The sequence below is a fragment of the Cnephaeus nilssonii genome (assembly GCF_951640355.1).
Source record: "Cnephaeus nilssonii genome assembly, chromosome: X".
Taxonomy (NCBI): domain Eukaryota; kingdom Metazoa; phylum Chordata; class Mammalia; order Chiroptera; family Vespertilionidae; genus Cnephaeus; species Cnephaeus nilssonii.
In genome coordinates, this window is record NC_137071.1 from 24,428,701 (window position 1) to 24,452,523 (window position 23,823).

At 39.1% G+C, this 23,823-nt stretch overlaps 1 protein-coding gene across 1 annotated transcript in view; it reads left to right on the forward strand.

The window, feature by feature from the left end:
- The window catches only part of CFAP47 (cilia and flagella associated protein 47), a gene marked incomplete at both ends in the record, with an annotated part of 486,291 nt that overhangs the window by 121,822 nt on the left and 340,646 nt on the right, over positions 1–23,823 (forward strand). Inside the window, one exon of the mRNA XM_079765682.1 lies at positions 82–217. Coding sequence (XP_079621808.1) covers positions 82–217 — 136 coding nt within the window. The remainder of the gene's footprint in view (positions 1–81; positions 218–23,823) is intronic.

The following is a 23,823-nucleotide window of genomic DNA, read 5'->3' on the forward strand; positions in this document are numbered from 1 at the left end:
AATCACATTTTATGTATATACAATAAAAATATCACAAACTTTTATAGCAAAATAGTCACATGTGTATTTTTTGTCTGTCAGGTGACAACGTATGAATTTGACTTTGACATTCATATTAATTTCTTTGAATCTTCAAAAATTTACACTCAATATCATTTGTCAAAATCTCCTGTGCCTCGGGTCCCTCTTATTCGACCATGTCATGTTCAAGCTACTGGTATGTAATATGAAACATTCATGTGATGTGCATAAACCAAATATTTTCACTTAAGCAACTAAAAGTTTAAAAATAGGGATATGATATTTAAAAAATATTAATATTAGAAAATAAAATTATGATGTGATTGCTCTTCATTTCACTTAAATTGTGAGTCTGTAAGATTAAATTTTGATAGATAGCATGAATATAATCTCCGATGAGTAACCCTTGCTTGAAAAAATAGGATATAATTTTTTTTTTAAGGAAAAAGGTCAGTTTAGTACTTTATTCATTGTGTGGGTAATTTTTAAAGGATTATATTAAAATTAAATCATTAAAATAAACTACATTGGCTATAAAGTGAAAAGATGGAAATTTCATTTTAGAAAATATTTTTCCCATAGGGATAGGTTACTAAAGGATTATCTACATGTACAGAAGGATAAGTACATTAAAATTTTGAAATATTTGTCAAATATTCATTTATTCATTTTCTCCAAATATTCAAGTATAAAACCAATGTACTCTGCAAAATGTAGTTTTGGAAAGCTTTTGCTTTCCAATTCATAATATATGTTTAGGTATTTTTCAGAAAAAAATAAGTTTAGACTATAATATATTATATTTAGTTTTCATAGTTCAGACATTAAGTTCTCAATAATAAAATAGGAATCAGTTAATAATTAACACTTGGCACCTTGTAAGAGAAGCCTCATTAAAATAGCATATATAATATAGATATTTAGTTTACTTCCATTTAAAATACAGAATTAAGAATTTCACAGGTGGTAGGGAGACTCCATGAAATTAAATTAATGCTTCATCATAGAAAATTGGAAAATGTGGAAACACAATAAATGTCATCTGCAATGTGAATATTTCGACTATACTATTATTAATATTTTGGGATTTTACTTTTGTTCTATATTTTGCTTTTCTTTTTTTTTTTACATATTTGAGATCTTACTGCCTATGTTAAGTTGAAATCTGTTCATGCTTACTATAAAGTTTTACTTGAATGTTATAGACCCTTATTAATTATATAAATTAAGACTGATAAGTATTGTAGAATATATCATCGGTAAGTGTCTCTTATAGATTACTTAACCATAATCAGAAGCATTTAGGTTTTTTCCTTTTTTAAATTTTCTTATTAATATAAATATTGTAGTAGTGAGCATTTTTGTTTATAATACTTTTTTCTATTTAGATTTTTTCCTTTTTAAAAAATTTATTGAATTCACTGGGGTGACATAGGTTAATAAAATTATATAGGTTTCAAGTGTACAATTCTATAATACATCATCTGTGTACTTTTGTTTTCACTACCCCCATTCATTTCTCTTTCTATCACCATTTATTCCCCCTTTATCCTCTCCTCCCTCTCACCATCCCCCTTCCCTTCTGGTAGCCATCATATTTTTTTCTGTGTTTGTTTGTTTGTTGCTTTCTATTTTATGTCCAAAATAACGAGGGATATCATATGGTTCTTTTCCATATTTAGATGATTTTTGTAAGTGAGATTCTCTGAGGTGGCTGTATTCTAAAGTACATACACATTAAAGCTCTTGATGCATTTTTCAAAAGGGCTTTTGTGAAGAGTTGTGCTCTTTTACCTCTCCTCTAGTATAAACTGTAACCAGCATTGAATTAAAGAAATTGGATATCTTTCTATGTGATTAAAAGTATGTTATTTCAATTTCCATCTTTTTGGATTGCTTACAGATTATAATTTTCTATCTTTGCTATTATATATTCCTTATGTCAATGATCTGTTCATGAATTTTGCCTTTATCACAGAGATTTTGTATTCTTCTGACAGATGTCTGTGATCTCTTTACAGCAGTCCCCCCTTATCCACAGGGTATGAGTTCCAAGATGCCCAGTGGGTGCCTGTCACCAAGGATAGTGCCAAACCTTATATATACTATGTTTTTTTAATGCACATACATACCTATGATAAAACTTAATTTACAAATTCAGCACTGTAGGATATTAATAACCAACTAATAATGAAATAGAACAATTATAATAATATACTATAATAAAAGTTATGTGAATGTGGCATTATTAAGTAAAATAAAAGTTAATGTGAACATAAGCAGTGTGATACTGCGACAGTCAATCTGCTAATCAAGACGGCTACTAAGTAACTAACAGGCTGGGAGAGTATACAGATTAATTATGCTGGACAAAGGGATGATTCAAATCTTGGGCAGAATGGAGTGGAATGCCAAGAGATTTTATCATACAACTCACAATGCGCAATTTAAAACTATTGAATTATTTATACAGATTAGGAAAGCAGGACTGAACTCTTTTTTACTATGACATGATTGTCTATGTAGAAAATTTAAAAGAATTGATGAAAACAATCTATTGGAACTCTAGTGAGGTTTCGGAATAAGAGGTTAATATACAAAAGTCTATTGCTTTCCTATATACCAGCAATGAGCAAATGTCTTTTGAAATTAAATACAAAATACCATGTACATGAGCAGCCTACAAGATGAAACACTCATGTTAACAAAATATTTACAAGATCTATAGAAAGAAACCTACAAAACTCTAATGTAAGGAATCAAAGAAGAATTAAATAAATAAAACAATATTTTATGTTCATATAGGAAGATACTGTTGTGAAGATGGCAGTTCTTTCCAACTTGATCTAGAGAATGAAGGCATTCCCTATCAGATCCTCAGCAAGTTATTTTGTGGCTATTGACAGATTGATTCAAAATTTATATGGAAAGGGAAAACATCCACAATAGCCAACACATTTTTGAAGGAGAACAAAGTTGGAGGACTGACATTATGGAGGAATTCAATATTTACTACAAAGGTGCAGTAATTAGGAGAGTTTGATATTGGCAAAAATATAGACAAATAGATCAATGGAATAGAAAAGACAGCCCAGAAATAGATCCACAGAAATGTAGTCAACTGATCATTGACAAAGGAGTACAGGCAATACAATTCAGAAAAGATCATCCTCTCATAATTTGGTGCTGAACAACTGGATATCCACAAATTTAAAAAAAGGAGAAGAAAAATCTAAAGACAGTCCTTAAATTCTTCACAAACATGAACTAAATATAAAATTCAAAATAAAAAAAACACTTAGAAGATAATATAGGGAAAATCTAGATGTCTTTGGGTTTGGCAATGGTATTTTAGATAAAACAACAAAGGCAAGATCCTTGAAAGAAAGGATTGATAAGCTGGACTTTATTAAAATTAAAAATATCTGCTTTACAAAAGACACTGCAAGTGCCAAAAAGACAAACCACTGGCTTGGAGAAAATTTGCAAAAGACATATCTGAGAAGAAACTGCTATCTAAAATATAGAGAGAACTTAAAATTCTAGGAGAAAAACAAACCGATTAAAAAATGGGCCAAACATCTGAACATACACCTCACCAAAGAAGATATATAAATGGCAAATAAGAATATAAAAATACTTCACATCATATGACATCAGTAAGATACCACTATACATCTATTAGAATAGCCAAAATCCAGAACACTGCCAACACTAAATGATGGAAAATATGTGGAGCATCAGGAACTGGTGGGAATGCAATTGCTGGTGAGATTACATTGCTGATGGGAATGATAAATGATTTTCTACATCAGAAGACATTTGGTATTTTATAAACATACTCTGAATATACAATGCCTTAAATCGTGCTCCTTGTTATTTTTCTTAAAAAGCTGAAAGCTTACATCCACATGAAAACTGTATACAAATGTTTATGGCTGATTTGTTTATAATTGCTAAATCTTGGAAGCAGCCAAGATATCCTTCAGAAGATGAATGGATAGATTTTGTTATACTCTGACAGTGGATTGTTATTCAGCACCAAAAATAAATGAGCTATTAAGTCATTGATAGAGATCCCAGAGACCTTAAATTTATATTACTAAGTGAAAGAATCCAATCTCAAAAGGTTACATATGGTATCATTTCAACTGTGATATTCTAAAAAAGGCAAAACTATGGATATAATAAAAAGATCAGTGGTTTCAAAGGGATGTGGGGAGAGAGAGATGAATAGGAAGACTACAGAGGATATTTAGGGCAAAGATTCTTCTCTGTATGATACTATATAAGGGTGGATATATATATTATATATTTGTTCAAACCCATAGAATGTACACCACTATAAAGGATCTGTAATGTAAACAGTGGTCTTTGTATTATAATGATGTATCATTGTAGGTTCCTCAATTGAAACAAATATACCACTATAGTGAAGAATGTTGATAATGGAGGAGGTTATGCATGTATGGAGGCAGAGGGTATATTGGAAATCTCTACACCTTCTGCATCAATATTTCTGTGAATCTAAAATTGCTCTAAAAAGAAATCTATACTAATAATAGAGGAATATGCAAATTGTCTGGATGTTGTCACAGTAACAGTAATGACCGAACAGCAGGCTGCGTGGGGCGACAAGGCCGGCAGGTGGGTTAGTGAGGGACGACCAAACAACTGAACAGCAGGCTGCGTGGGGAGACCAGGCCGGCAGGGGGGTTAGTGAGGGACAATCAAATGACTGAACAGCAGGCTGCGTGGGGCGACCAAGCTGGCAGGGGGGTTAGTGAGGGACAACCAAACGACTGAATAGCAGGCTGCGTGGGGTGACCAGGCCGGCAGGGAGGCAGTTGGGGGCAACCAGGTCGGCAGGGGGCAGTTGGGGGCAACCAGGTCAGCCGGGGGGGGGCAGTTAGTGGTGACCAGGCCGGCAGAGGTGGCAGTTGGAGGTGACCAGTTTGGCAGGGGTTCAGTAAGGGGTGACCAGGCTGGGGTGGCAGTTAGGGGTTACCAGGTTGACAAGGGGGTCAGTTGTGGGTGACCAGGCCAGCAGGGGGGCAGTTGGGGGCAACCAGGCCACCAGGGGGGCAGCAAGGGGTGACCAGGCCAGCAGGGGGGCAGTTGTGGGCAACCATGCTGGCAGGGGGGCAGTTGGGGCGACCAGGCCGGCGGAGGGGGGCAATTCAGGCGACCAGTTCGGCACAGGGGGCAGTTAGGGATGACCAGGCCAGGGGGGCAGTTGGGGGTCACCAGGCCGGCAGGGGGCAAGTTAGGGGCAACCAGGCCAGCAGGGGGGGCAGTTAGGAGCAATCAGACTTGCAGGAAGGTGAGCAGTTAGGAGCCAGTGGTCCCGGATTGTGAAAGGGCCTAAACCGGCAGTTGGACATCCCCTGAGGGGTCCCAGATTGGAGAGGGTGTAGGCTGGGCTGAGGGGACCCCCCTGTGCATGAACTTTGTGCACTGGGCCTCTAGCTTATTAAAAAGATAGAATTTTATTTTCATTTCCCTAATAGCTAGTGAAGTTGAGCATCTTTTCATATATCTGTTGGCTATTTGTATGGGAAAAGGTATCTGTTCAGGCCCTCTGCTCATTTTTAATTGGAGTGTGTGTGTGTGTGTGTGTGTGTGTGTGTGTGTGTGTGTGTGTTTTGCTGTTGAGTTATATGAGGTCTTTATATATTTTGGATATTAACTCCTTATTGGAGGTGCTGTTCACAAATACCTTCTGCCATTCAGTTGGTTGTCTTTTTGTTTTGTTGATGGTTTATTTTGCTGTGCAGAAACTTATTAGTTTGGTATACTCACATTCATTTATTTTTGCTTTTACTTTGCTTGCCTTTGAGGTCCTCTTTAAGACCAAGGTCAATAAGTTTTGTACCTATGTTTTATTTTATGCATTTTACTGTTTCAGGTCTTATATTTAGGTCTTTAATCCATTTTGAATTAATTTTTGTCTATGGTGACAAATAGCAGTTTAATTTCATTCCTTTGAATGTGTCTTTCCAGTATTCCCAGCAGCATTTATTGAAGAGGCTTTCTTTTCTCCATTGTATGTTTTTGGCTCATCTTTGAAAATTATTCACTTATTTATATGTGGGTTTATTTCTGGGCTCTCAGTTCTGTTCCATTGATCAGTGTGTCTTGTTTTTCTGCCAATACCATGCTGTTTTGATAATTTTCATATTGTACCATAATTTGAAGTTAGCGATGTGATACCTTTGGCTTTGCTCTTTTATTTGTTTACTAGAGGCCCAGTGCACAAAAATTGTGCACAGGTAGGGTCCCTAGTGGCTGCTGGCTGCTGGCTGGGGCCTCCTTTCCCCTGACTGCCTGCCACCACTGCTGGCCAGGTTGGGGCCTGCCAGAGGGAGGGGCTGAGGGCAGTTGGCCGGGTGGCCCTGCCCCCTGGTCGAATTCCCAGTAGAACTTCCAGTCGAGGGGGCAATTTGCATATTAGGCTTTTATTATATAGGATTTTTTAAATCCTCACCTGAGAACATGTTTATTGATTGGAGAGAGAGTGAGAGAAAGAGAGAGAGATCCATATGAGAGAGAAATCAATTGATTGCCTCCCGTACATGCCCCCACCAGTGATTGAACCTGCAACTAGATATGTGCCCTGACTGCTAATAGAGGCTGCAGTCATTTTGTGTGCAAGACAATATTCCCACCAACTGAGACACCTAGCCTGAGATCTGCTCAACTTTTTTTCTTTTTTCTCAGGATTGCTTTGGCTATTTGGCGTCTTTTATAGTTCCATACCAATCTGGTGACTTTTTTTGTTGTTTTTCTTTAAAAAATGCCATTGGGATTTTGATGGAGATTGCATTGAATCTGGGTATTGCAAATCAAAACCACAATGAGATACCACCTCATACTTGTTGAAATGGCTATTATAAATAAGACAAGTAATACATTTTGGAGAGGTTGTGTTGAAAAAGGAACCCTCATTCACTGCTGGTAGGAAAGTAAACTGGTACAACCACTACAGAAAATAGTATGGAGGCTCCTCAAAAAATTAAGAATAGAGTTACCATATGACCCACCAAATCCTCTTCTGTGTATCTACCAGAAAAATTTGAAAACATTTATTTGCATAGATATATGCACCCCCTATGTTCGTTGCAGCATTATTTATGGTGGCCAAGACATGGAGACAATGAAAGTGTGCTGTGATAGAGGAGTGGATAAAGAAGATGTTATATATATACAATAGATTACTACTCAGCCATAAGAAAAGATAAAATACTGCCATTTGCAACAACATGGATAGATCTTGAAAATATGCTAAATGAAATAAATCAAACAGAAAAAGTCAAGAACTATATGATTTCATTCATATGTGGGATATAAAACTGAAAGCAACAAATGAAAGAACAAGAAAAGTAATAACTCAGACACAGACAACAGTATGGGAAGGGTGTTGGGGGTTAGTAAAAGGTAAAGGGGATCAAATATATGGTGGCAGAAGATGATTTGACTTTGGGTGGTGGGCACACAATGCAATATGCAGGTGATATATCAATGAATTGTACACTTGAAACCTGTGTAATTTTATTAACCAACTGGAGGCCTGGTGCATGAAAATTCATGCACTGGAGGGGGAATACCTCAGCCCGGCCTGCCCCCTCTCATGGTCTGGGTGCCCTCAGGGGCAGGAAGTGACCCAGCGATCAGGGGAAGGCGACTCCCTATCACACCTCTGCTGCTGCCACTGCTGGCAGTGCAGGCCTCAGCTGGCCCTGGTTACTTGAGCCTCGGGTGGCCTTGGGCAGTAGGGCAGCTGCCATCCGAGGCTTTCCTGTGCCTCTGGCCAGCCCTGGGAAACTGGGAGGCTGAGGGGACTGGGCACCGCCATCTTGTGGCTGTAGGCGCCGCCATATTTGAGGGTGGGGCAGTCAATTAGCATATTCTCTCCTTATTGGCTCTGGGTGCCACCATCTTTGTGATGGCATGAGGGTCAATTACCATATTCACTCTTTATTAGATAGGATATTCTTTTATTGTCTCAAGGGTAGTTTTTTTAATTTTTGTCCTTAATTACCATTAAATACAAAATTGGAATGTTATAGATGTGATAAACTAAGATGTTCTAAAAATATTTAAAATTTAAGTTTTTGTCTTGCTGGCAATATATAAAAATAGAAAATAATTGTATATTTTATTGTTTCATGTTAAAAAGCATAAGAATTATCTATGAGCTTATATCTATTAATAGTTTTTCAGTTTATTTACTTTCTTCTCATAGTATTGCAAGCACCAGTGAAATTATCTAGAACTCAATTTATATTTGACATCCCACCATATGCTGTGAGGTATAAGAAAAGGGTCTCAAAAACTCAGGTATGTACAGAGAATTGGTGCAGTTTACAACTGTTTTTTCTGATTATGGTTTTTAGTTTATTGAGTTATTATGAAGCATATGTTATAAGAAGTCTCTGATTTTTAGAGAACTTGCATATACATATAAGTGTAATTTGCATACTTACATGCATACATATCTTATTTCTCAAAAGTATGTATATATAGGGGGGCAAAAGTAGATTTACAGTTGTTCATATGAAAAATAATACAATAATTAATAAATAATAATATAAGAATAAAATATGTTTTGCATATTCATAACTGTAAATCTACTTTTGTCCCACCTTGTATCTTATATGTTATATGTATATATGTATACTAGAGGCCAAGTGCATGAAATTCATGCACAGAAGGGGGGTTATCATTCAGCCTGGCCTGCACCCTCTCCAATCTGGGACCCTTCGGAGGATGTCTGACTGCTGGTTTAGGCCCAATCCCACTGACTCCTAACTGCTTGCCTGCCTGCCTGCCTGCCTGATCGCCCCTAACCACCTCTGCCTGCTAGCCTGATGCCCCCTAACTGCTCCAGTGCCTGCCTGATCGCCCCAAACGGCTCTGTCTCGGCCTCTGCCACTGTGACTTTGTCCGAAAGGACATCTGGAATGATGTCCAGAATGTCGTTCAGTCTAATTAGCATATTATGCTTTTATTAGTATAGATGTGTTTTTTTTCCCCCTCAGAGGTAATTGTCCAAGTACAAACACATATAAAGGCATTTATTTTATACTAGAGGCCTGGTGCATGAAATTCGTGCACAGGGTGTGTGGGGGGTGTCCCTCAGCCAAGCCTGCACCCTCTCCAATCTGGGATCCCTCTCACAATCCAGGACTGCTGGCTCCCAACCGCTCGCCTGCCTGCCTGCCTGCCTGCCTGCCTGATTGCCCCTAACCACTTCTGCCTGCCAGCCTGATCACCCCCTAACCACTCACCTGCCAGCCTGATTGATGCCTAACTGCTCCCCTGCTGGCCTGGTCACCCCTAACTGCCCTCCCCTGCCAGCCTGGTCACCCCTAATTGTCCTCCCCTGCTGGCCTGGTCACCCCTGACTGTCCTCCCCTGCAGGCATGGGCCCTCCAAACTGCCCTTCCTTGCCAGCCTGGTCACCCCCAACTGCCCTCCCCTGCTGGCCTGATTGCCCCTAACTGCCCTCCCTGCCACCTGGTTGCCACTAACTGTCCTCCCCTTATGACCTGGTCACCACAAACTGCCCTCCCTTGCAGGCCTGGTCCCCCCCAACTTCCCTCCATTGCAGGCCTGGTTCCCCCCAACTGCCCTCCCCTGCAGGCCTGGTTCCCCCCAACTGCCCTCTCCTGCAGGCCTGGTTCCCCCCAACTGCCCTCCCCTGCAGGCCTGATCTCACCCCCAACTGCCCTCCCCTGCAGGCCTGGTCCCCCAACTGTCCTCCCCTGCAGGCCTAGTCCCCCCAACTGTCCTCCCCTGCTGTCCTGGTCCCCCCAACTGTCCTCCTCTGCAGGCCTGATCCCACCCCCCAATTTCCCTTTCCTGTGGCCCTGGTCCCCCACAATTGCCCTCCCCTGCAGGCCTGGTCCCCCCTAATTGCCCTACCCTGCCCTACCCTGTTGGCCTGGGTCCCCCCCACATGTGCTCCCCTGCAGGCCTGGGTCCCCCCCCAACTTCCCTCCCCTGATGGCCTGAATCCCCCCAATTGCCATCCCCTGCAGGCATGGGTCCCCCCCACAACTGTCCTCCCTTGCAGGCCTGGTCGCCCCCAACTGCCCTCCTCTGCCAGCCCGGTCACCCCTAACTGCCCTCCCCTGCAGGCCTGATGGCCCCCAACTGCCCTCCCTTGCAGTCCTGGTCCCTCCCAACTCCCCCTGCTGGCCTGATTGCCCACAACTGCCCTCCCCTGCCAGCCATCTTGTGGCGGCCATCTTTGACCACATGGGGGTGGCCATCTTGTGTGTTGGAGTGATGGTCAATTTGCATATTACCTCTTTACTATATAGGATATGTATATATTTATTAAGATTATTCAAAATATTTTGAATGCGATTAATTAATCACTCTCTCCTTGTAGAAGTGGGAACTATGATTAAAATTAATGTGAAGCCTGGCCAGTGTGGCTCAGTGGTTGAGCATTGGCCTATGAGCCACACTGGCTGGGCTAAAGTACAATTTAGATGAGAGTCTTCTCCCTTGATTGGCAAAGGACTCACATTGGCCTCAAAGAAAAGGAACTGTAACTCTAATATACTACTTGGATTAGGGATGAGTGATATTTACAGTTAGAATAAAATATATAACCCAGAGAAGTCAAGATGTTTATGTAGCAGAATTAAAATGTGATCATATATATCATCCTATATAATAAAAGGCTAATATGCAAATGATTGTCACACTCTCACGCATAACGACTGATTAACAGGCGGCTGCATGCGCAGCAGGCATGCGTGGGGCGGCGGGGCTGCGTGTGCAGCGAGGTGTGTGAGGTTGGGCAGGGCTGCATGCACAACTGGTCACTAGAGATGCATCGAGCACCTCACGGTCCCCCCCTGGGCTCTCGTGGGCAGTGGTGGCTCCCTCCTGGCTCCCGTGGGCGATGGCAGCTCCCTCCTGGCTCCCACGGGATGTGGTGGCTCGCTCCTGCCTCCCTCCCATGGAGGTGGCGTGGCTCCCGTGGGTGCACAGCGGCTCCCTCTGGCTCCTGTGGGCATGCTGCATCTCTCGCCAGGTCCCACAGAAGTGGCGGTTGGCCTACTGCCCACGATTTCATGCACTGGGCAACTAGTCTATATAATAAAAGCCTAAGTGACCATTATGGTGGAATGATGGAACGACTGGTCGCTATGATGTGCACTGACCACCAGGGGCTAGATGCTCTCTACATAGGAGCTGCCCAGTGGTGGTCAGTGCACTTCAACAGAGGGAGTGCCACTCAGCCAGAAGCCAGGCTCAGGACTGGTGGGCACAGATGCCACAGTGGCAGCAGATAAAGTGGGCCAGGATGAGTGCAAGCAGCATGGTGCCTGACCCTGATTCGGGCTCCTCCCTGGCTGCCTGCTGCTTGGCACATTGCTACATCCCATGAGGAGTCCCGGACTGTGAGAGGGCGCAGGCAGGGCTGAGGAATCCCCTCCACCAGTGCACGAATTTCATGCACCAGGTCTCTAGTTGTATATAAAGTGACATGTATTATACATACAACGTGCATGTGAAGGTTAAATTGACAGAAGGACTGCGAATGGTGGAAGGAAGAAGAGTGAAGCTCATCTTACATACTGAGTAATTAAAGGGAATTGTCTAAAGTTGACAAGAAAAAGTAAATATATAAATACATTGTTTAAATTTTCCAGGTGACTAATGGAAGAATTAAAATAATGCAAATATCCAAAATTGGAAGGTGGAGAAAGGAGTGGGGGTAGTGCAAATGAGCTAAATCCTCATCTTTACTATTGGGCAATCAAGGCATGATATCTGAATCTGATATATCATGAAATAGCCATGTGGTAGTCAAAATTATGTCCTCCAAATTTGTTTAATTCTTAATTCACAGACTGTGAATACGTCACCTTATTATGCAAAAGATACTTTACTGATGTTTAATGTGATTAAGATTAAAGACCCTGAGCAAGGGAGATTATCTTAGAATATCTAGGTGGTCCCATTCTTTTCACAAGTGGTTAAAAACAAAAAACCTTTTCTGACTGTGACCAGAAGGAAATGTGATGATAGAAGAAGGGCAGAGAGATGTTTGATGTTGCTGGATTTGAAGAAAGTGGATGGAGCCCACCATACAAAGAATGTGTCTGACCTCAAGAAATTAGGAATAGCAAGGAAAGATATGCTTTCCTAGAACCTCCAGAAAGTGTCATAGTTTTTTCTAACACCTTGACCTTAATCTAGTAATATCTATGTTGAGCTTCTAACCTACAACACTGTAATATAGTAAATTTGTGCTGTTTTAAACCAACTGTGTGGTATTTTGTTATGGTAGCCATGAAAAACTCAAGTGAGCCATATCAGCATCACATTTAGAATCAGGTATAACTATTAGAGAAAATCCAAATCAGAATTGGCTAAAATTGCTTGCTTTTGGGAAGCAGAACTGTTGAAGAGGCGGGGTTGAATGGGGCAACTGTTTTTTATAAGCATTTTTGAGCTATTTGTGCAACCTGTGTATAGTATCATTTTGATAAAGTTACAAAGAGAAATGATACAACACATATTTAAAAAGCTAAACAATGTTTTTCTATAGCTGACTGTATTGATTCTATTCTTAGGAAAGGATATGGAAAGTGGTTACTACTTTAGAGATCTTATACTAGTTCCTCAATTTCTAAAGGAGAAAAATGAGTCATTCAAATAGCTAGCATGATTTTATGCCCATCTTTTGTTTTAAAATATGTTGTTTTTTGTTATAAGGTACAAATGAACTTTGTTATATAGTGTACAAATATTAGAACTAAATATCATTTCAGTACTAAGAGACATCTAGAGTAAAATGGACTCATTTTTAAATTTTTAAATATTTTAAAGCAATCATGCTTTAGGAAAAAAACAAAGTACATTATTTTGTTGTGGTTACAATTGTATGGACCATTCTATACTCTTCAAATTTTTGAAGAGCAAAGTTAATTTAAAAATCCAGAGGGGGGGCAGGAAGAGATTAACCAAAGAACTTATCTGCATATATACATAACCCATGGACACAGACAATAGTGCTATGAAGGCCTGGGGTGGGGGCAGGAGTGGGGAGGAGGGGTCAATGGGGGCAGGAAGAGGCTATCTGTAATACTTTCAACAATAAAGATAAGTTTGAAAAATAAAAACAGAGCCTGGCTGGCATGGCTCAGCAGTTGAGCATCGACCTATGAACCATGAGGTTGGGTTGCAATTCCCGGTCAGGGCACATGCCCAGGTTGCGGCTCAATCTCTGGGGTGTATGCCTACTGTGGATGTGCTGGGTCATGTGGTAATTTTATGCTTTACTTTTTGAGAAACCACCAAAGTGTTTTCCAGTGAATTCTTTTCTGTTAGTCACCCTTATGTTTTTCATTGTTCAGTTCTTCTATAAATACTTATCCTTCTCTGTTTGGTTGTGTCAATTATGATGTTCTGTGAGAGATATGAAAAGGAAATGATACCTCCGACCTCTGATGAGATGCTACTTGAAGCAGCATGCAAAATAGCTACTATTTATTTTTGTTCTTTTTGTCTGCAACTTTCCAGGAAATGTTTATTTTAAAACCCTCATGTTCCCAGAATAGTGGTACGCAGATTCATTTGTGGTTTCTGTCTATTCTGCCTTCAGCTTGACAAATGGCCCCATTCTTATATTCATCTTGATGATGGTGATGATGGTGATATCACAGCTTGTTAGGTGCATTCCTAGTGCAAGGCACCATGCTAAGAGGGTTTACATGTTATTTAATCTTCATAATATACTTCTGAAATGGATATTTTATTTTTTAACTATTTTTTTTTTTGTTATTTCAGAGAGGAAGGGAGAGGGAGAGAGAGATAGAAACATCAATGATGAGAGAAAATCATTGATCGGCTGCCTCCTGCACACCCCTCACTGGGGTTAAAGCCTGCAACCCGGGCATGTACCCTGAATGGGAATTGAACTGTGACCCCCTGGTTCATAGGTTGACACCCAACCACTGAGCCACACAGGTCTGGCTGAAATGGATATTCTACATCTTTTTCACTTCTCAAGAACAAGGTTTAAATCAGTGAAGAAATTTCACCTTGCTGGAGGTTGACAGGACAGCAGGAAGGTGCAGCTATGCTGGGGCCTCCCATTCCTTGGAAAGGTTAATATATACTCAAATGTCGTTCTTTAGATCAAGTTTGTCCTACTGGACAAGCTTGGTATTTGAAAACCAAGATTATGCCATATCAAATAAAAAGGGGGAAAGAAGAAAGCCTTAGACAAAACTACTATGTAGTTTCAAATTCTATACCTAAAAAAATATATGGGAAAGAAATTACCACAAAAGCAGCATGCCATCATCTTCTAAATTATTTAATATTTAAGTGTAATATTTGTCATAAGTTACAGTAGGAAGCTTATTTCTTATTTTAACTTTAGTATGATACTTTAATGTTGTCCCTTATACATATACATTTTAAACCTACAAATTGTATAGTAAAGATTATCAGCTTTTAGATCCCCAAGATAAAAAATTCTTCCTCTCCAAGATTCATCATGGTTGTAATTTTTCAAATGTGGAAACTATTTTGTGTCTCAGTGGATTTTCCTTGCTGCATTTGGTGCCAAGGGAAATCACTGATTGCTTAGGCAATGGTGGTATAAACTGTAACATTTCCTTAAATGAAAGCATGACTGCTCGTAGCATAGTAACAGGCAACTCCACTTTATGAAATATTGTAGGTTTTCACAAAATGCTTATAGATTTTAACACGATTATAGGTGTTAGAGGCACCTCTCACCAACACTAGAGAGGTATTGCTAGACATCCCCCTAAGTTAATGGGAGAGGGTTGTTCCCAACCTCGATCCTTGTCTTCTCATATAAAGGAATTTATACAAGAGACCTTGACTGCATTGTATAAAGCCAATTTATTAAAGCATGCCCTTTTATTAAAGAAGGAAAGCAAGCAAGCCTATAAATCTGGCTTATGAAGCAGAGATGGGTTCTCAGCTAATCTGAAGAGTGAGTTGGGTGGGGATCCGAGGCATTGTATACTCTCCTGTCTATAGGTTTCAAAATTCCTTTGCTGAATATTTTGGTACAGATTGATTCTCAAGGTCCCTTTTTTGCTGTGTCCTTCCCAGAATTCCTGAGAAGCACATGGCTATTAAACCCCAAGTTTGTTAGTTAGCTCCTCTGATTCAAACAGCCCCTCTGTTCAAACTGAAAGACAAAAATAAGCTACTTTCAAGGCTGCATTCTTGTATCTCCCTCCTCCCTGCTGTGTTTACAACTAAGGGATAATTCCCACCAAGGAGTTTGTAGTTATTAGAAAGTTCCCTCCCTCCTTCCACTTCAAGCCTCTTGAACTTCATAACTTTTGCTCTAAGAATGTTTTACAGGCTAGGGAAAATAAGACACCTCCCTAGGACATCTGCAGGACTGTCTCCCGGGGTGGAAGAAACACATAAAAAAACTATAACTTTTCAAGACAGCCCCTCAACTTCAATACAACACAAACCTCTCCCTTCCTTGTCACCTACCAACAGCCTCTGCTTAAAAGAGCAGGCTGCCATTTATGTCTTGATCTGTATTGATTAGCAGTACTTGGCACTTTCCCTTCATGGAAAGTAAAATAAATTTCCTTTATGCATCTCTTCTTTTAATTGTGAGTTCTTCCACAGCCATTGTCACTATCCAAACCCTAACAATAGAAGCTTGAGAAAGAGCAAGAAAAGGCAATTCATTAAATAAGAAATACAAATGGCCAGTAGGTAAATTAAAATCTGTTCAACCTCTAGTTGTCAAAAAATGTACATTATTTGTTTGTTTGTTTGTTTGTTTGTTTGTTTGTTTGTTTATTGTTGAACAGGTATATGCACATGGCACAAAATTCTAAAATACATAATTATATACGATTATACAATAAAAAGTATATTTCTCTCCTCCTATGCTATCCTTCAGCCACTCCATTCTCCTTTCCAAAATCAACTATCATTACCATTTTTTTATAGACCACTTTAATGGTTGTCCATGAACATGGGAATGTGTATAAATATATACTTACACATCTATGTGTTTTATATATTTGCATGTGTGTACAGATTTTTGTGTGTACATACATTTTCTGTTCACTTAAGTAAATACTTAAGAGTGGGTTTACTGGGTCATAGGGTAGGTCCATGCTTAACATTACAAGAAACTCAAACTGTCCTCCAAAGGGGCTGCTCCATTTTGCATTCTCACATCATGAATGAAGGTTTTTGTTACTCTGCATCCTTGTTAGTTAGCAGCACTATTTTGATAGTTTGGGTTTAACTCAGTCTCTATCATTTGTGTACTTTTCATAGTTGTTAATAAGCTATAAACATATTTGCATACCCTTTGTTTACCTAACAACCCTTTTAAAATGTTGTATCTATGATTATAACTTTTAACTAGAGGTCCAGTGCATAAAATTTGTGCATGGTAGGGTCCCTAGTGGCTGCCAGCCAGGGCCTTCCTTCCCCTGGTTGCCTGCTGCCAACACCCCCGGTGGTCATCTCATGTCTAACTCCTGGTCAGTCAAACTCCCACCCGTGGGGACAATTTGCATATTAGCCTTTTATTATATAGGATGGCTTGACTTTGTGCATAGGCCAAGCAAGTTTGCATGGTAATACCAACTAAATTTGATATTGCATATTATAATTTTTATAAATTGCTTCTTTTATGTTTTTTTGTGTTAACAGCATATTATCTTACACAATTTCTCAAAAAGAAAAGTGGAGTGGTGTTTCGATATTACTAATGCTGAGAAACTTTTCAAAGATGGCATATTCGAGTTTAATTTATTAAATGGGATTCTACTACCAAATGAAGAGTATAAAGTTTACTTAAGGTTTTGTCCAAGTAAGTAGTTTTTCCTATATTTGTTGTTGATATTTCAGTTTATTTTTCACATATTGTTTTATCATGTATGCAAAAGTTTAACTTATTTGTTATGTGTTTTAAAAACTGTTTTAAGAAGTTTCTTAGTAGAATTTTATAGTAACCATACTAAAAAAATCGTTGCAAAAGGTCCTCACCTCCTGGTATTCATGCCATTGTAATCCTCTTTCCCATCAAATAGGGCAGATATATAACCCATGGGATATTATGGATGTGATGGTGTGGGCCTTCCAAGGCTAGGTCAGAAAAGGCATTGCATCATCTGGCTAGTACTCTTGAATTGCTTGTTTTTGAGGAAGCTGGCCAACATCTCTATTTATCTATATTTCCACTTTATTTCTGGTGTGTTTTTTTAGGTTACATATATTTTATTGTATCTTTTTATAAACAAACCTTAGTTTGTTTTTTTTCCAGTTTCTAAGAAAAGGCACATAATTGACTTTTTCACTTTAGAGAATAGCTTGTTTTTTCAGTAAAGTTTTATTTTTGTCCTGACTGGTTTGGCCCAGTGGATAGAGTGTCGGCCACAGACGGAAGGGTTATGGTTTTGATTCTGGTCAAGGGCATGTACCTTGGTTGCAGGCTCAATCCCCAGTAGGGGGCATGCAAGAGGCAGCTGATTCATGATTCTCATTCATCGATGTTTCTATCTCTCTATCCCTCTCCCTTCTTCTCTGAAAAAAATCAATAAAATAAAATAAAATTTTCATTTTATATGCATCATTATTGCTAATGAGATTTTTTCCATTCTTTTAAATTAACTATCACTGTATAAAAGGAATATATTTATATTTTATCTGGCACTTCTGTACCAAACTTCCCTGGTTAGATCTGGAAGTTTTTCAAATATTATTCTACATTGTTTCCTAAGAAAATAGTTTATAATATAAAATCATGGTAATTAATAAAGTTGTCTCTCTTTTTATAATATTTATCTTTTGTCTTCCTCTTCCCCTTATTCTTCTCTATCCTCCTCCTGAATCTGTTACTACATTACAATGACATTACATTAAATTATAATTATATTATAATTGTTACTGTAATCTCGCTGAATGTGTTATTATAATGGCAGTTAGTTTAAATTTTGATTCCAAAAGTTTTGCTTTGTATATTTAGATGTTATGAAAAGGTTGTCTAATATACCTTTCACAAATAAGTACATGCATTTTAAAATATTGATTTTTTTCTACAAAATGCTATTTGCATAAATGATCTTTATGTGATACATTGCCATTTTGTCTTCCTTTTTCTACCTTTGCCTGATATATCTCTTAATTTTCCATCTTTGTCTTTTAAATTTAGAATAAATATTGTAAACCAAAAGACCACAAGGTGAAATTCCTGTGTTGAGCACCTGCCCAGTAGAAACCAAGATAGCACATGGGGAGTTTCTTCTACTATGAGGCATGTGCAGTAGGAGCCAAGATAGCAAACAGAGGGAATGTGCCTAACCTGGGAAAAGGATTGGAATAGATAAGGGACACAAAACTCCAGATGATCTAGGAAATGGATTGGTTAGTAGGAAGGCCCAGCACAAGCCTGCAAAGGATTGGGAAATTTATTGGTTAGTTTGAAAGAGAGTCTGGTCCTTTCCAAGCCCAAGATAATATAATAAGAGCCTAACAAAGGGAAGCTCTCTCTTTCTCTCCTGGTAACATGGGTCTGTTCGCCCGTGTTTTCACCTATTCTCTCTTTGTAGCAACCATGTGGGCCTAGCTATTGCATAGGTCCCAAGTGCAGGTATGCCTCTACAAGGGCTCTAAGTGGGCTCCAAGCATGAGCCTGGGGTGGCAATGTAGTAGCAGCCAGAGCACAATAAGAAATAGAAGCTAAGCTAGCTGATTGGGGACAGAGACTGAATGGGACTGAACCAATGGCACAGAATGTGTGGATCCTGTCCTTTCTTTTGGGCTTGATAAAGACAAGACTTGACTTCTTCCATAGCAGGATGTATGGACACTGGGAAACTGGGGGCAGTCTTTTATTCCTATTCCAGTAAATATTACACTATATCTCATCCTCCCATATATAGCTCCCCAAAATGCTTTTCTTGCAACTCCATGAATGACCCTATTTCAACCAGATGGCTTCACTGGAGAATTCTACCAAATCATTAAAGTAAAACCAATTTTCTCAAATTCTTCTCAAAAACTGAAGAGGAGGAAATACTTTCAAACTTATTTTATGAAGAAAGCATTACCTCAATACAAAATCTGGACAAAGTGATGATATAAAAATAAACGAAGGCCAGTAGCCTTGATAAGCATAGAGGTATTTATAACTCAATCAGAGAAATAAGAAAATACTAGCAAACTAATTTTTTAATTAATTGAAAAAAACACAAAACTGATAAACTGAATTCAACAGCACATTAAAAGAGCATACTCTGGCTAGACCCTGTTATACTGGTCATTGAGCACAGCTGCCTTCTATTCTCAGGACTTTAAAGAGTTTTAGGGATGTGGTTTTTACTTTTTAAACCTCCTTTATTTTCTTTTTCTTTGATTGCCACAGGGATGGAGGCTGGGATGTTTTAGTATATATGACTCACATGAGTCTCTAAGTAAATTTCCAATTCCCTCTGAATCACTATTCATGAATCTAATTTATGTGGCTATACTCGCACTCCCCTTGGATAAGCTTGTTTTTGTTTTCATGTAAATATCTTCAGTGTTTCCCAAGCCTGCCACCTAAGGTGCATATTGGGTAGAAAATTCTCTATTACAAAATGATGGTGGAGTAAGTGGAAGCTACAGTGACATTCTCCCAGGACCAAACTGGAAATAAAGCTACTCTGAAAAAGCTACTGAAGACTAACTGGAAAGAATCCTGATAACCAAGAACAGAAAGTGGAGACCTCATGGAGACTGGTAGGAGGGTGGAGGCACAAATGGGCTAGTTGGACTCCCACAGACAGCAGATGAAGTTCTGGAGAGTTATCTCAGATGTGGGGGGTTACCACTGAGAACTCTGGGGTCTGAACCCCAAGCTGGGCTTTCCAACCCAGAGCACCAGAACTGAGAAAGGTGCCCACATCACATCTGTTTGTGAAAAGAAGCAGGATTGCTCTCTGTCAAGGAGAGAGGGCTGGAAATGCAGGCACCCTCTTAAAGGGCCAACTCACAAAATTTCATGTGCAGCCACTCACCTTGGGCTTCAAAGGAGATAGGAAAGAGTGGACTGTAGCTGTGTGAGGAAAAGCCAGTTTTGGGGAATCTGGGGTTGGAGTTCAGAGGGCAGCCACCTGGTTTCCTGTGCTGAGTCATTCCCTCAAACTATGGAGGCTATCTTTCTCCAGTGGACCTTTGCTACCCAGGTGGTTTTTGCCTGGGGGGCAGGCAGTTGCCCCACCCTATTGGAAGACCTCTTGCCCTATCCTATGGTCAATAGCCTGAGGCTAATCAAGATGAATAACAAGCAGACTGAAGGCAGAGGTGGATATCTGGAGGCTTTAAGTCTTTGCCTGATCTCCTTCTGGGCCTGGTGCTAGGAAAAGCAGGACCTGGTGCCTATCTGGGTCCTTTCCAAAGGCACCCACCCCAGCAGAGGGAGCCAAAGCTGTGGATTGCTGATGTCTCCAAACAGGGTACTCAGGGTCAGTCACAAATTGTTCTGAACTACAGGTTTGGAGTCATAGCAGATCTGCACTACAGATTAGGAGTCATAGCAGATCTACCTAAGGCATAGACACATACCCGAAGATGCAGCCAAAATGGGGAAACTAAAAAACAAACCCGAAATGAAAGAACACAATAATTCTCCAGAAGAAGTGCTAAACAAATGGAGATAAGAAATTTACCAGGTATAGAGTTCAAAATAATGATGGCAAGGATTCTGAACAGCATGAGAAAAGATATAGTAACTAGGAAAAAAGACCAGTTGGAAATGAAGAGTGACATAGTACTAATGAAGAACACATTGGAAGGAATACACGTCAGATTAGGGGAAGCTGAGAATGAGATCAGTGAATTAAAAGACAGAATAGAAAAAAAATAACTAAATCAGAAAAATAAAAAAACAATTAAAAAACAGGACAGCTAAAGAGAGCTGTGGTACACCATGAAACATAACAATATTCACATCATAGGAGTGCCAGATGGGGAAGAAAGTGAGAAAGTGATAGAGAATATGTTTGTGGAAATAATTGAAGAAAACTTCCCTCACATAGTGAAGGAAAAAGTCACACAAGTTCAGGAGGCACAGAGAATCCCAAGCAAGAAGAACCCAAACAGGCCTATGCTCAGACACATCATAATTAAAATGTCAAAAATGAAAGATAGTTTTAAAGGCAGCCAGAGAAAAACAATTTTTTATCTACAAAGTAGCTCCCATAAGGCTGTCAGCTGATTTTTAATCAGAAACTCTGTAGGCCAGAAGGAAATGGCATGAAGTATTCAAGGTAATGGAAAGCAAGAATCTGAAACCAGGATTACTATATCCAGCAAGGTGAAATAAAGAGCTTCCCAGACAACAAGAGGCTAAAGGAGTTTATCACCACCAAACTAGCACTGTAAGAAATGCTACAGGGACTGCTGTAATGAGAAGAAATATATAAAGAACCATAGGTATAAAGAGTTAAAATGGCAATAAATAAATATATATATATATATATATATATATATATATATATATACACACACACACTAATAAAAGAGAAATATGCAAATAGACCATACCTCTGTGATTCCCATCAGTCAATCAGAAGTGAGTATGCAAATTAACCTAACAAAGGTGGACGGTTAATTTGCATACACAGATGTGGAATGGCTGGGCAGGGCCGGATGTCTGCTCTGAGGGGGAAGGCGGGAAGCAGAGAGAGCTACAGGAGCGGTACTCCGACCGGGAGCGAAGTCTTGCAGGCTCCTGGGAGGCAGCCGGGAACAAAGACTTGCAGGCTCCCGGGCAGCAGCTGGGAGCGAAGACTTGCAAAGGTTCCCAGGCAACTGGGAGCAAAGCCAGGGGAAGGAAGGCCTATTCTTGCACAAATCTCTGTGCAATGGGCCTCTAGTCAATAATAATCTTAAATGTAAATGGATGAAATGCTCCAATCAAAAGACATACGGTAGCTGAATGGATATGAAAACATGACCTAAATATATGCTGTCTCCAAGAGACCCACCTCAGAACAAAAGACTCACACAGCATGAGAGTGAAGGGCTAGAAAAAAATTTTTTTTCTATGCAAGTGGAAATGAAGAAAAGTTGGTGTAGCAATAATATCTGAAAAAATACAGTTCAAAATGAAGACCATCACAAGAGATAATATAGGTCACTACATAATACTAAAGGGAATGATTCAATAAGAGGATATAGTCCTGATAAACATATATGTACTCAATATAGAAGCACCTAACGATATATAGATAGATAGATAGATATAGATAGATATAGATAGATATAGATAGATATAGATAGATATATATGTATATCGTGTGTGTGTTTGTGTGTGTGTGTGTGTGTGTGTGTGTGTGTGTGTTTAAAACTTCTAGAGAACTTTAAGGTAGAGATAGTCAGCAATACAGTCATAGTAGAGGACTTTTACACCCAGCTGACTTCAGTGGATAGATCTTCCAGACAAAAAATTAACAAGGAAGTAGTGACTCTAAATGACACACTGGATTAGATGGATTTAATTGAGATTTATAAAAAATTTCACCCCAAAGCTGCAGAATATACATTCTTCTCAAGTGCACATGGATCATGCTCAAAGATAGACCACATGTTATGACACAAAACAAATCTCTACAAGTTTAAGAAGATTGAAATCATATCAAGCATCTCCTCAGATCACAATGGCATAAAATCAGAAATCAACTACAGTAAAAACACTCAAAAACATTAAAACATATGGAGGCTTAATAGCATGTTATTAAACAATGAATGGACCACAAATAATATCAAGAAAGAAGCCAAAACCTTCCTGGAAACAAATGTAAATTAGCACAAAACAACTTAATCTCTGGGACACAGCAAAAGCAGTTTTGAGATGGAAGTGGATAACACTACAGACCTACCTCAAAAAACAAGAAAAATTAATAATAAGCTATTTAACCCTATAACTTGAAGGAGTAGAAAGAGAACAATAAGAAAAGCCCAGAGTAAGTAGAAGGAAGGGCATAATAAAGATCAGAGCAGAAATAAATGGCATAGATACTAAAAAAATACAAAAGACTAATGTAAGCAAGAGCTGGTTCTTTGAAAAGATAAAAAATATTGATGAACCATTACTCAGACTCATCAAGAAACAAAGAGAGAGGATCCAAATAAATAAAACCAGAAACAAAAGTAGTGAAGTAACAACTGATACAGAAATACAAAGGATTGAAAGAAAATACTATCAACAACTATATGTCAACAAGATGGACAATGTGGATGAAATGGACAAATTCCTAGAAAAATACAGTCTCCCAAAGATGAATCAGAAAACCTGAATAGGCTAATAACAACTGACAAAATTGAAGCAGTGATCAAAATACTGCCAGCAAACAAAAGCACTGATCCAGACAGCTTCACAGGGGAATTTTACCAAACATTCAAAGAAGAACTAACATCTATAGTTCTCAAACTATTCCAAAAAATCCAAGAGGAATGAACACTTCCTACCTCTTCTTATGAGGCCAGCATTATAATAATTCCAAAACCAGATGAAGACACTACAAAGAGAGAGAATTATAGGCCAATATCCCTGATGAAAATAGATGTTAAAATCCTCAACCAAATAACAGCAAATAGGATCCAGCAATATAATAAAAAGATCATGCATCATGACCACGTGGGATTTTTCCAGGGATGGAAGGCTGATACAATATTTGCAATTCAATAAATGTGATACATCACATAAACACCTTGAAAAAAAATCACATGATCATATCAATAGACTCAGAAAAAACATTC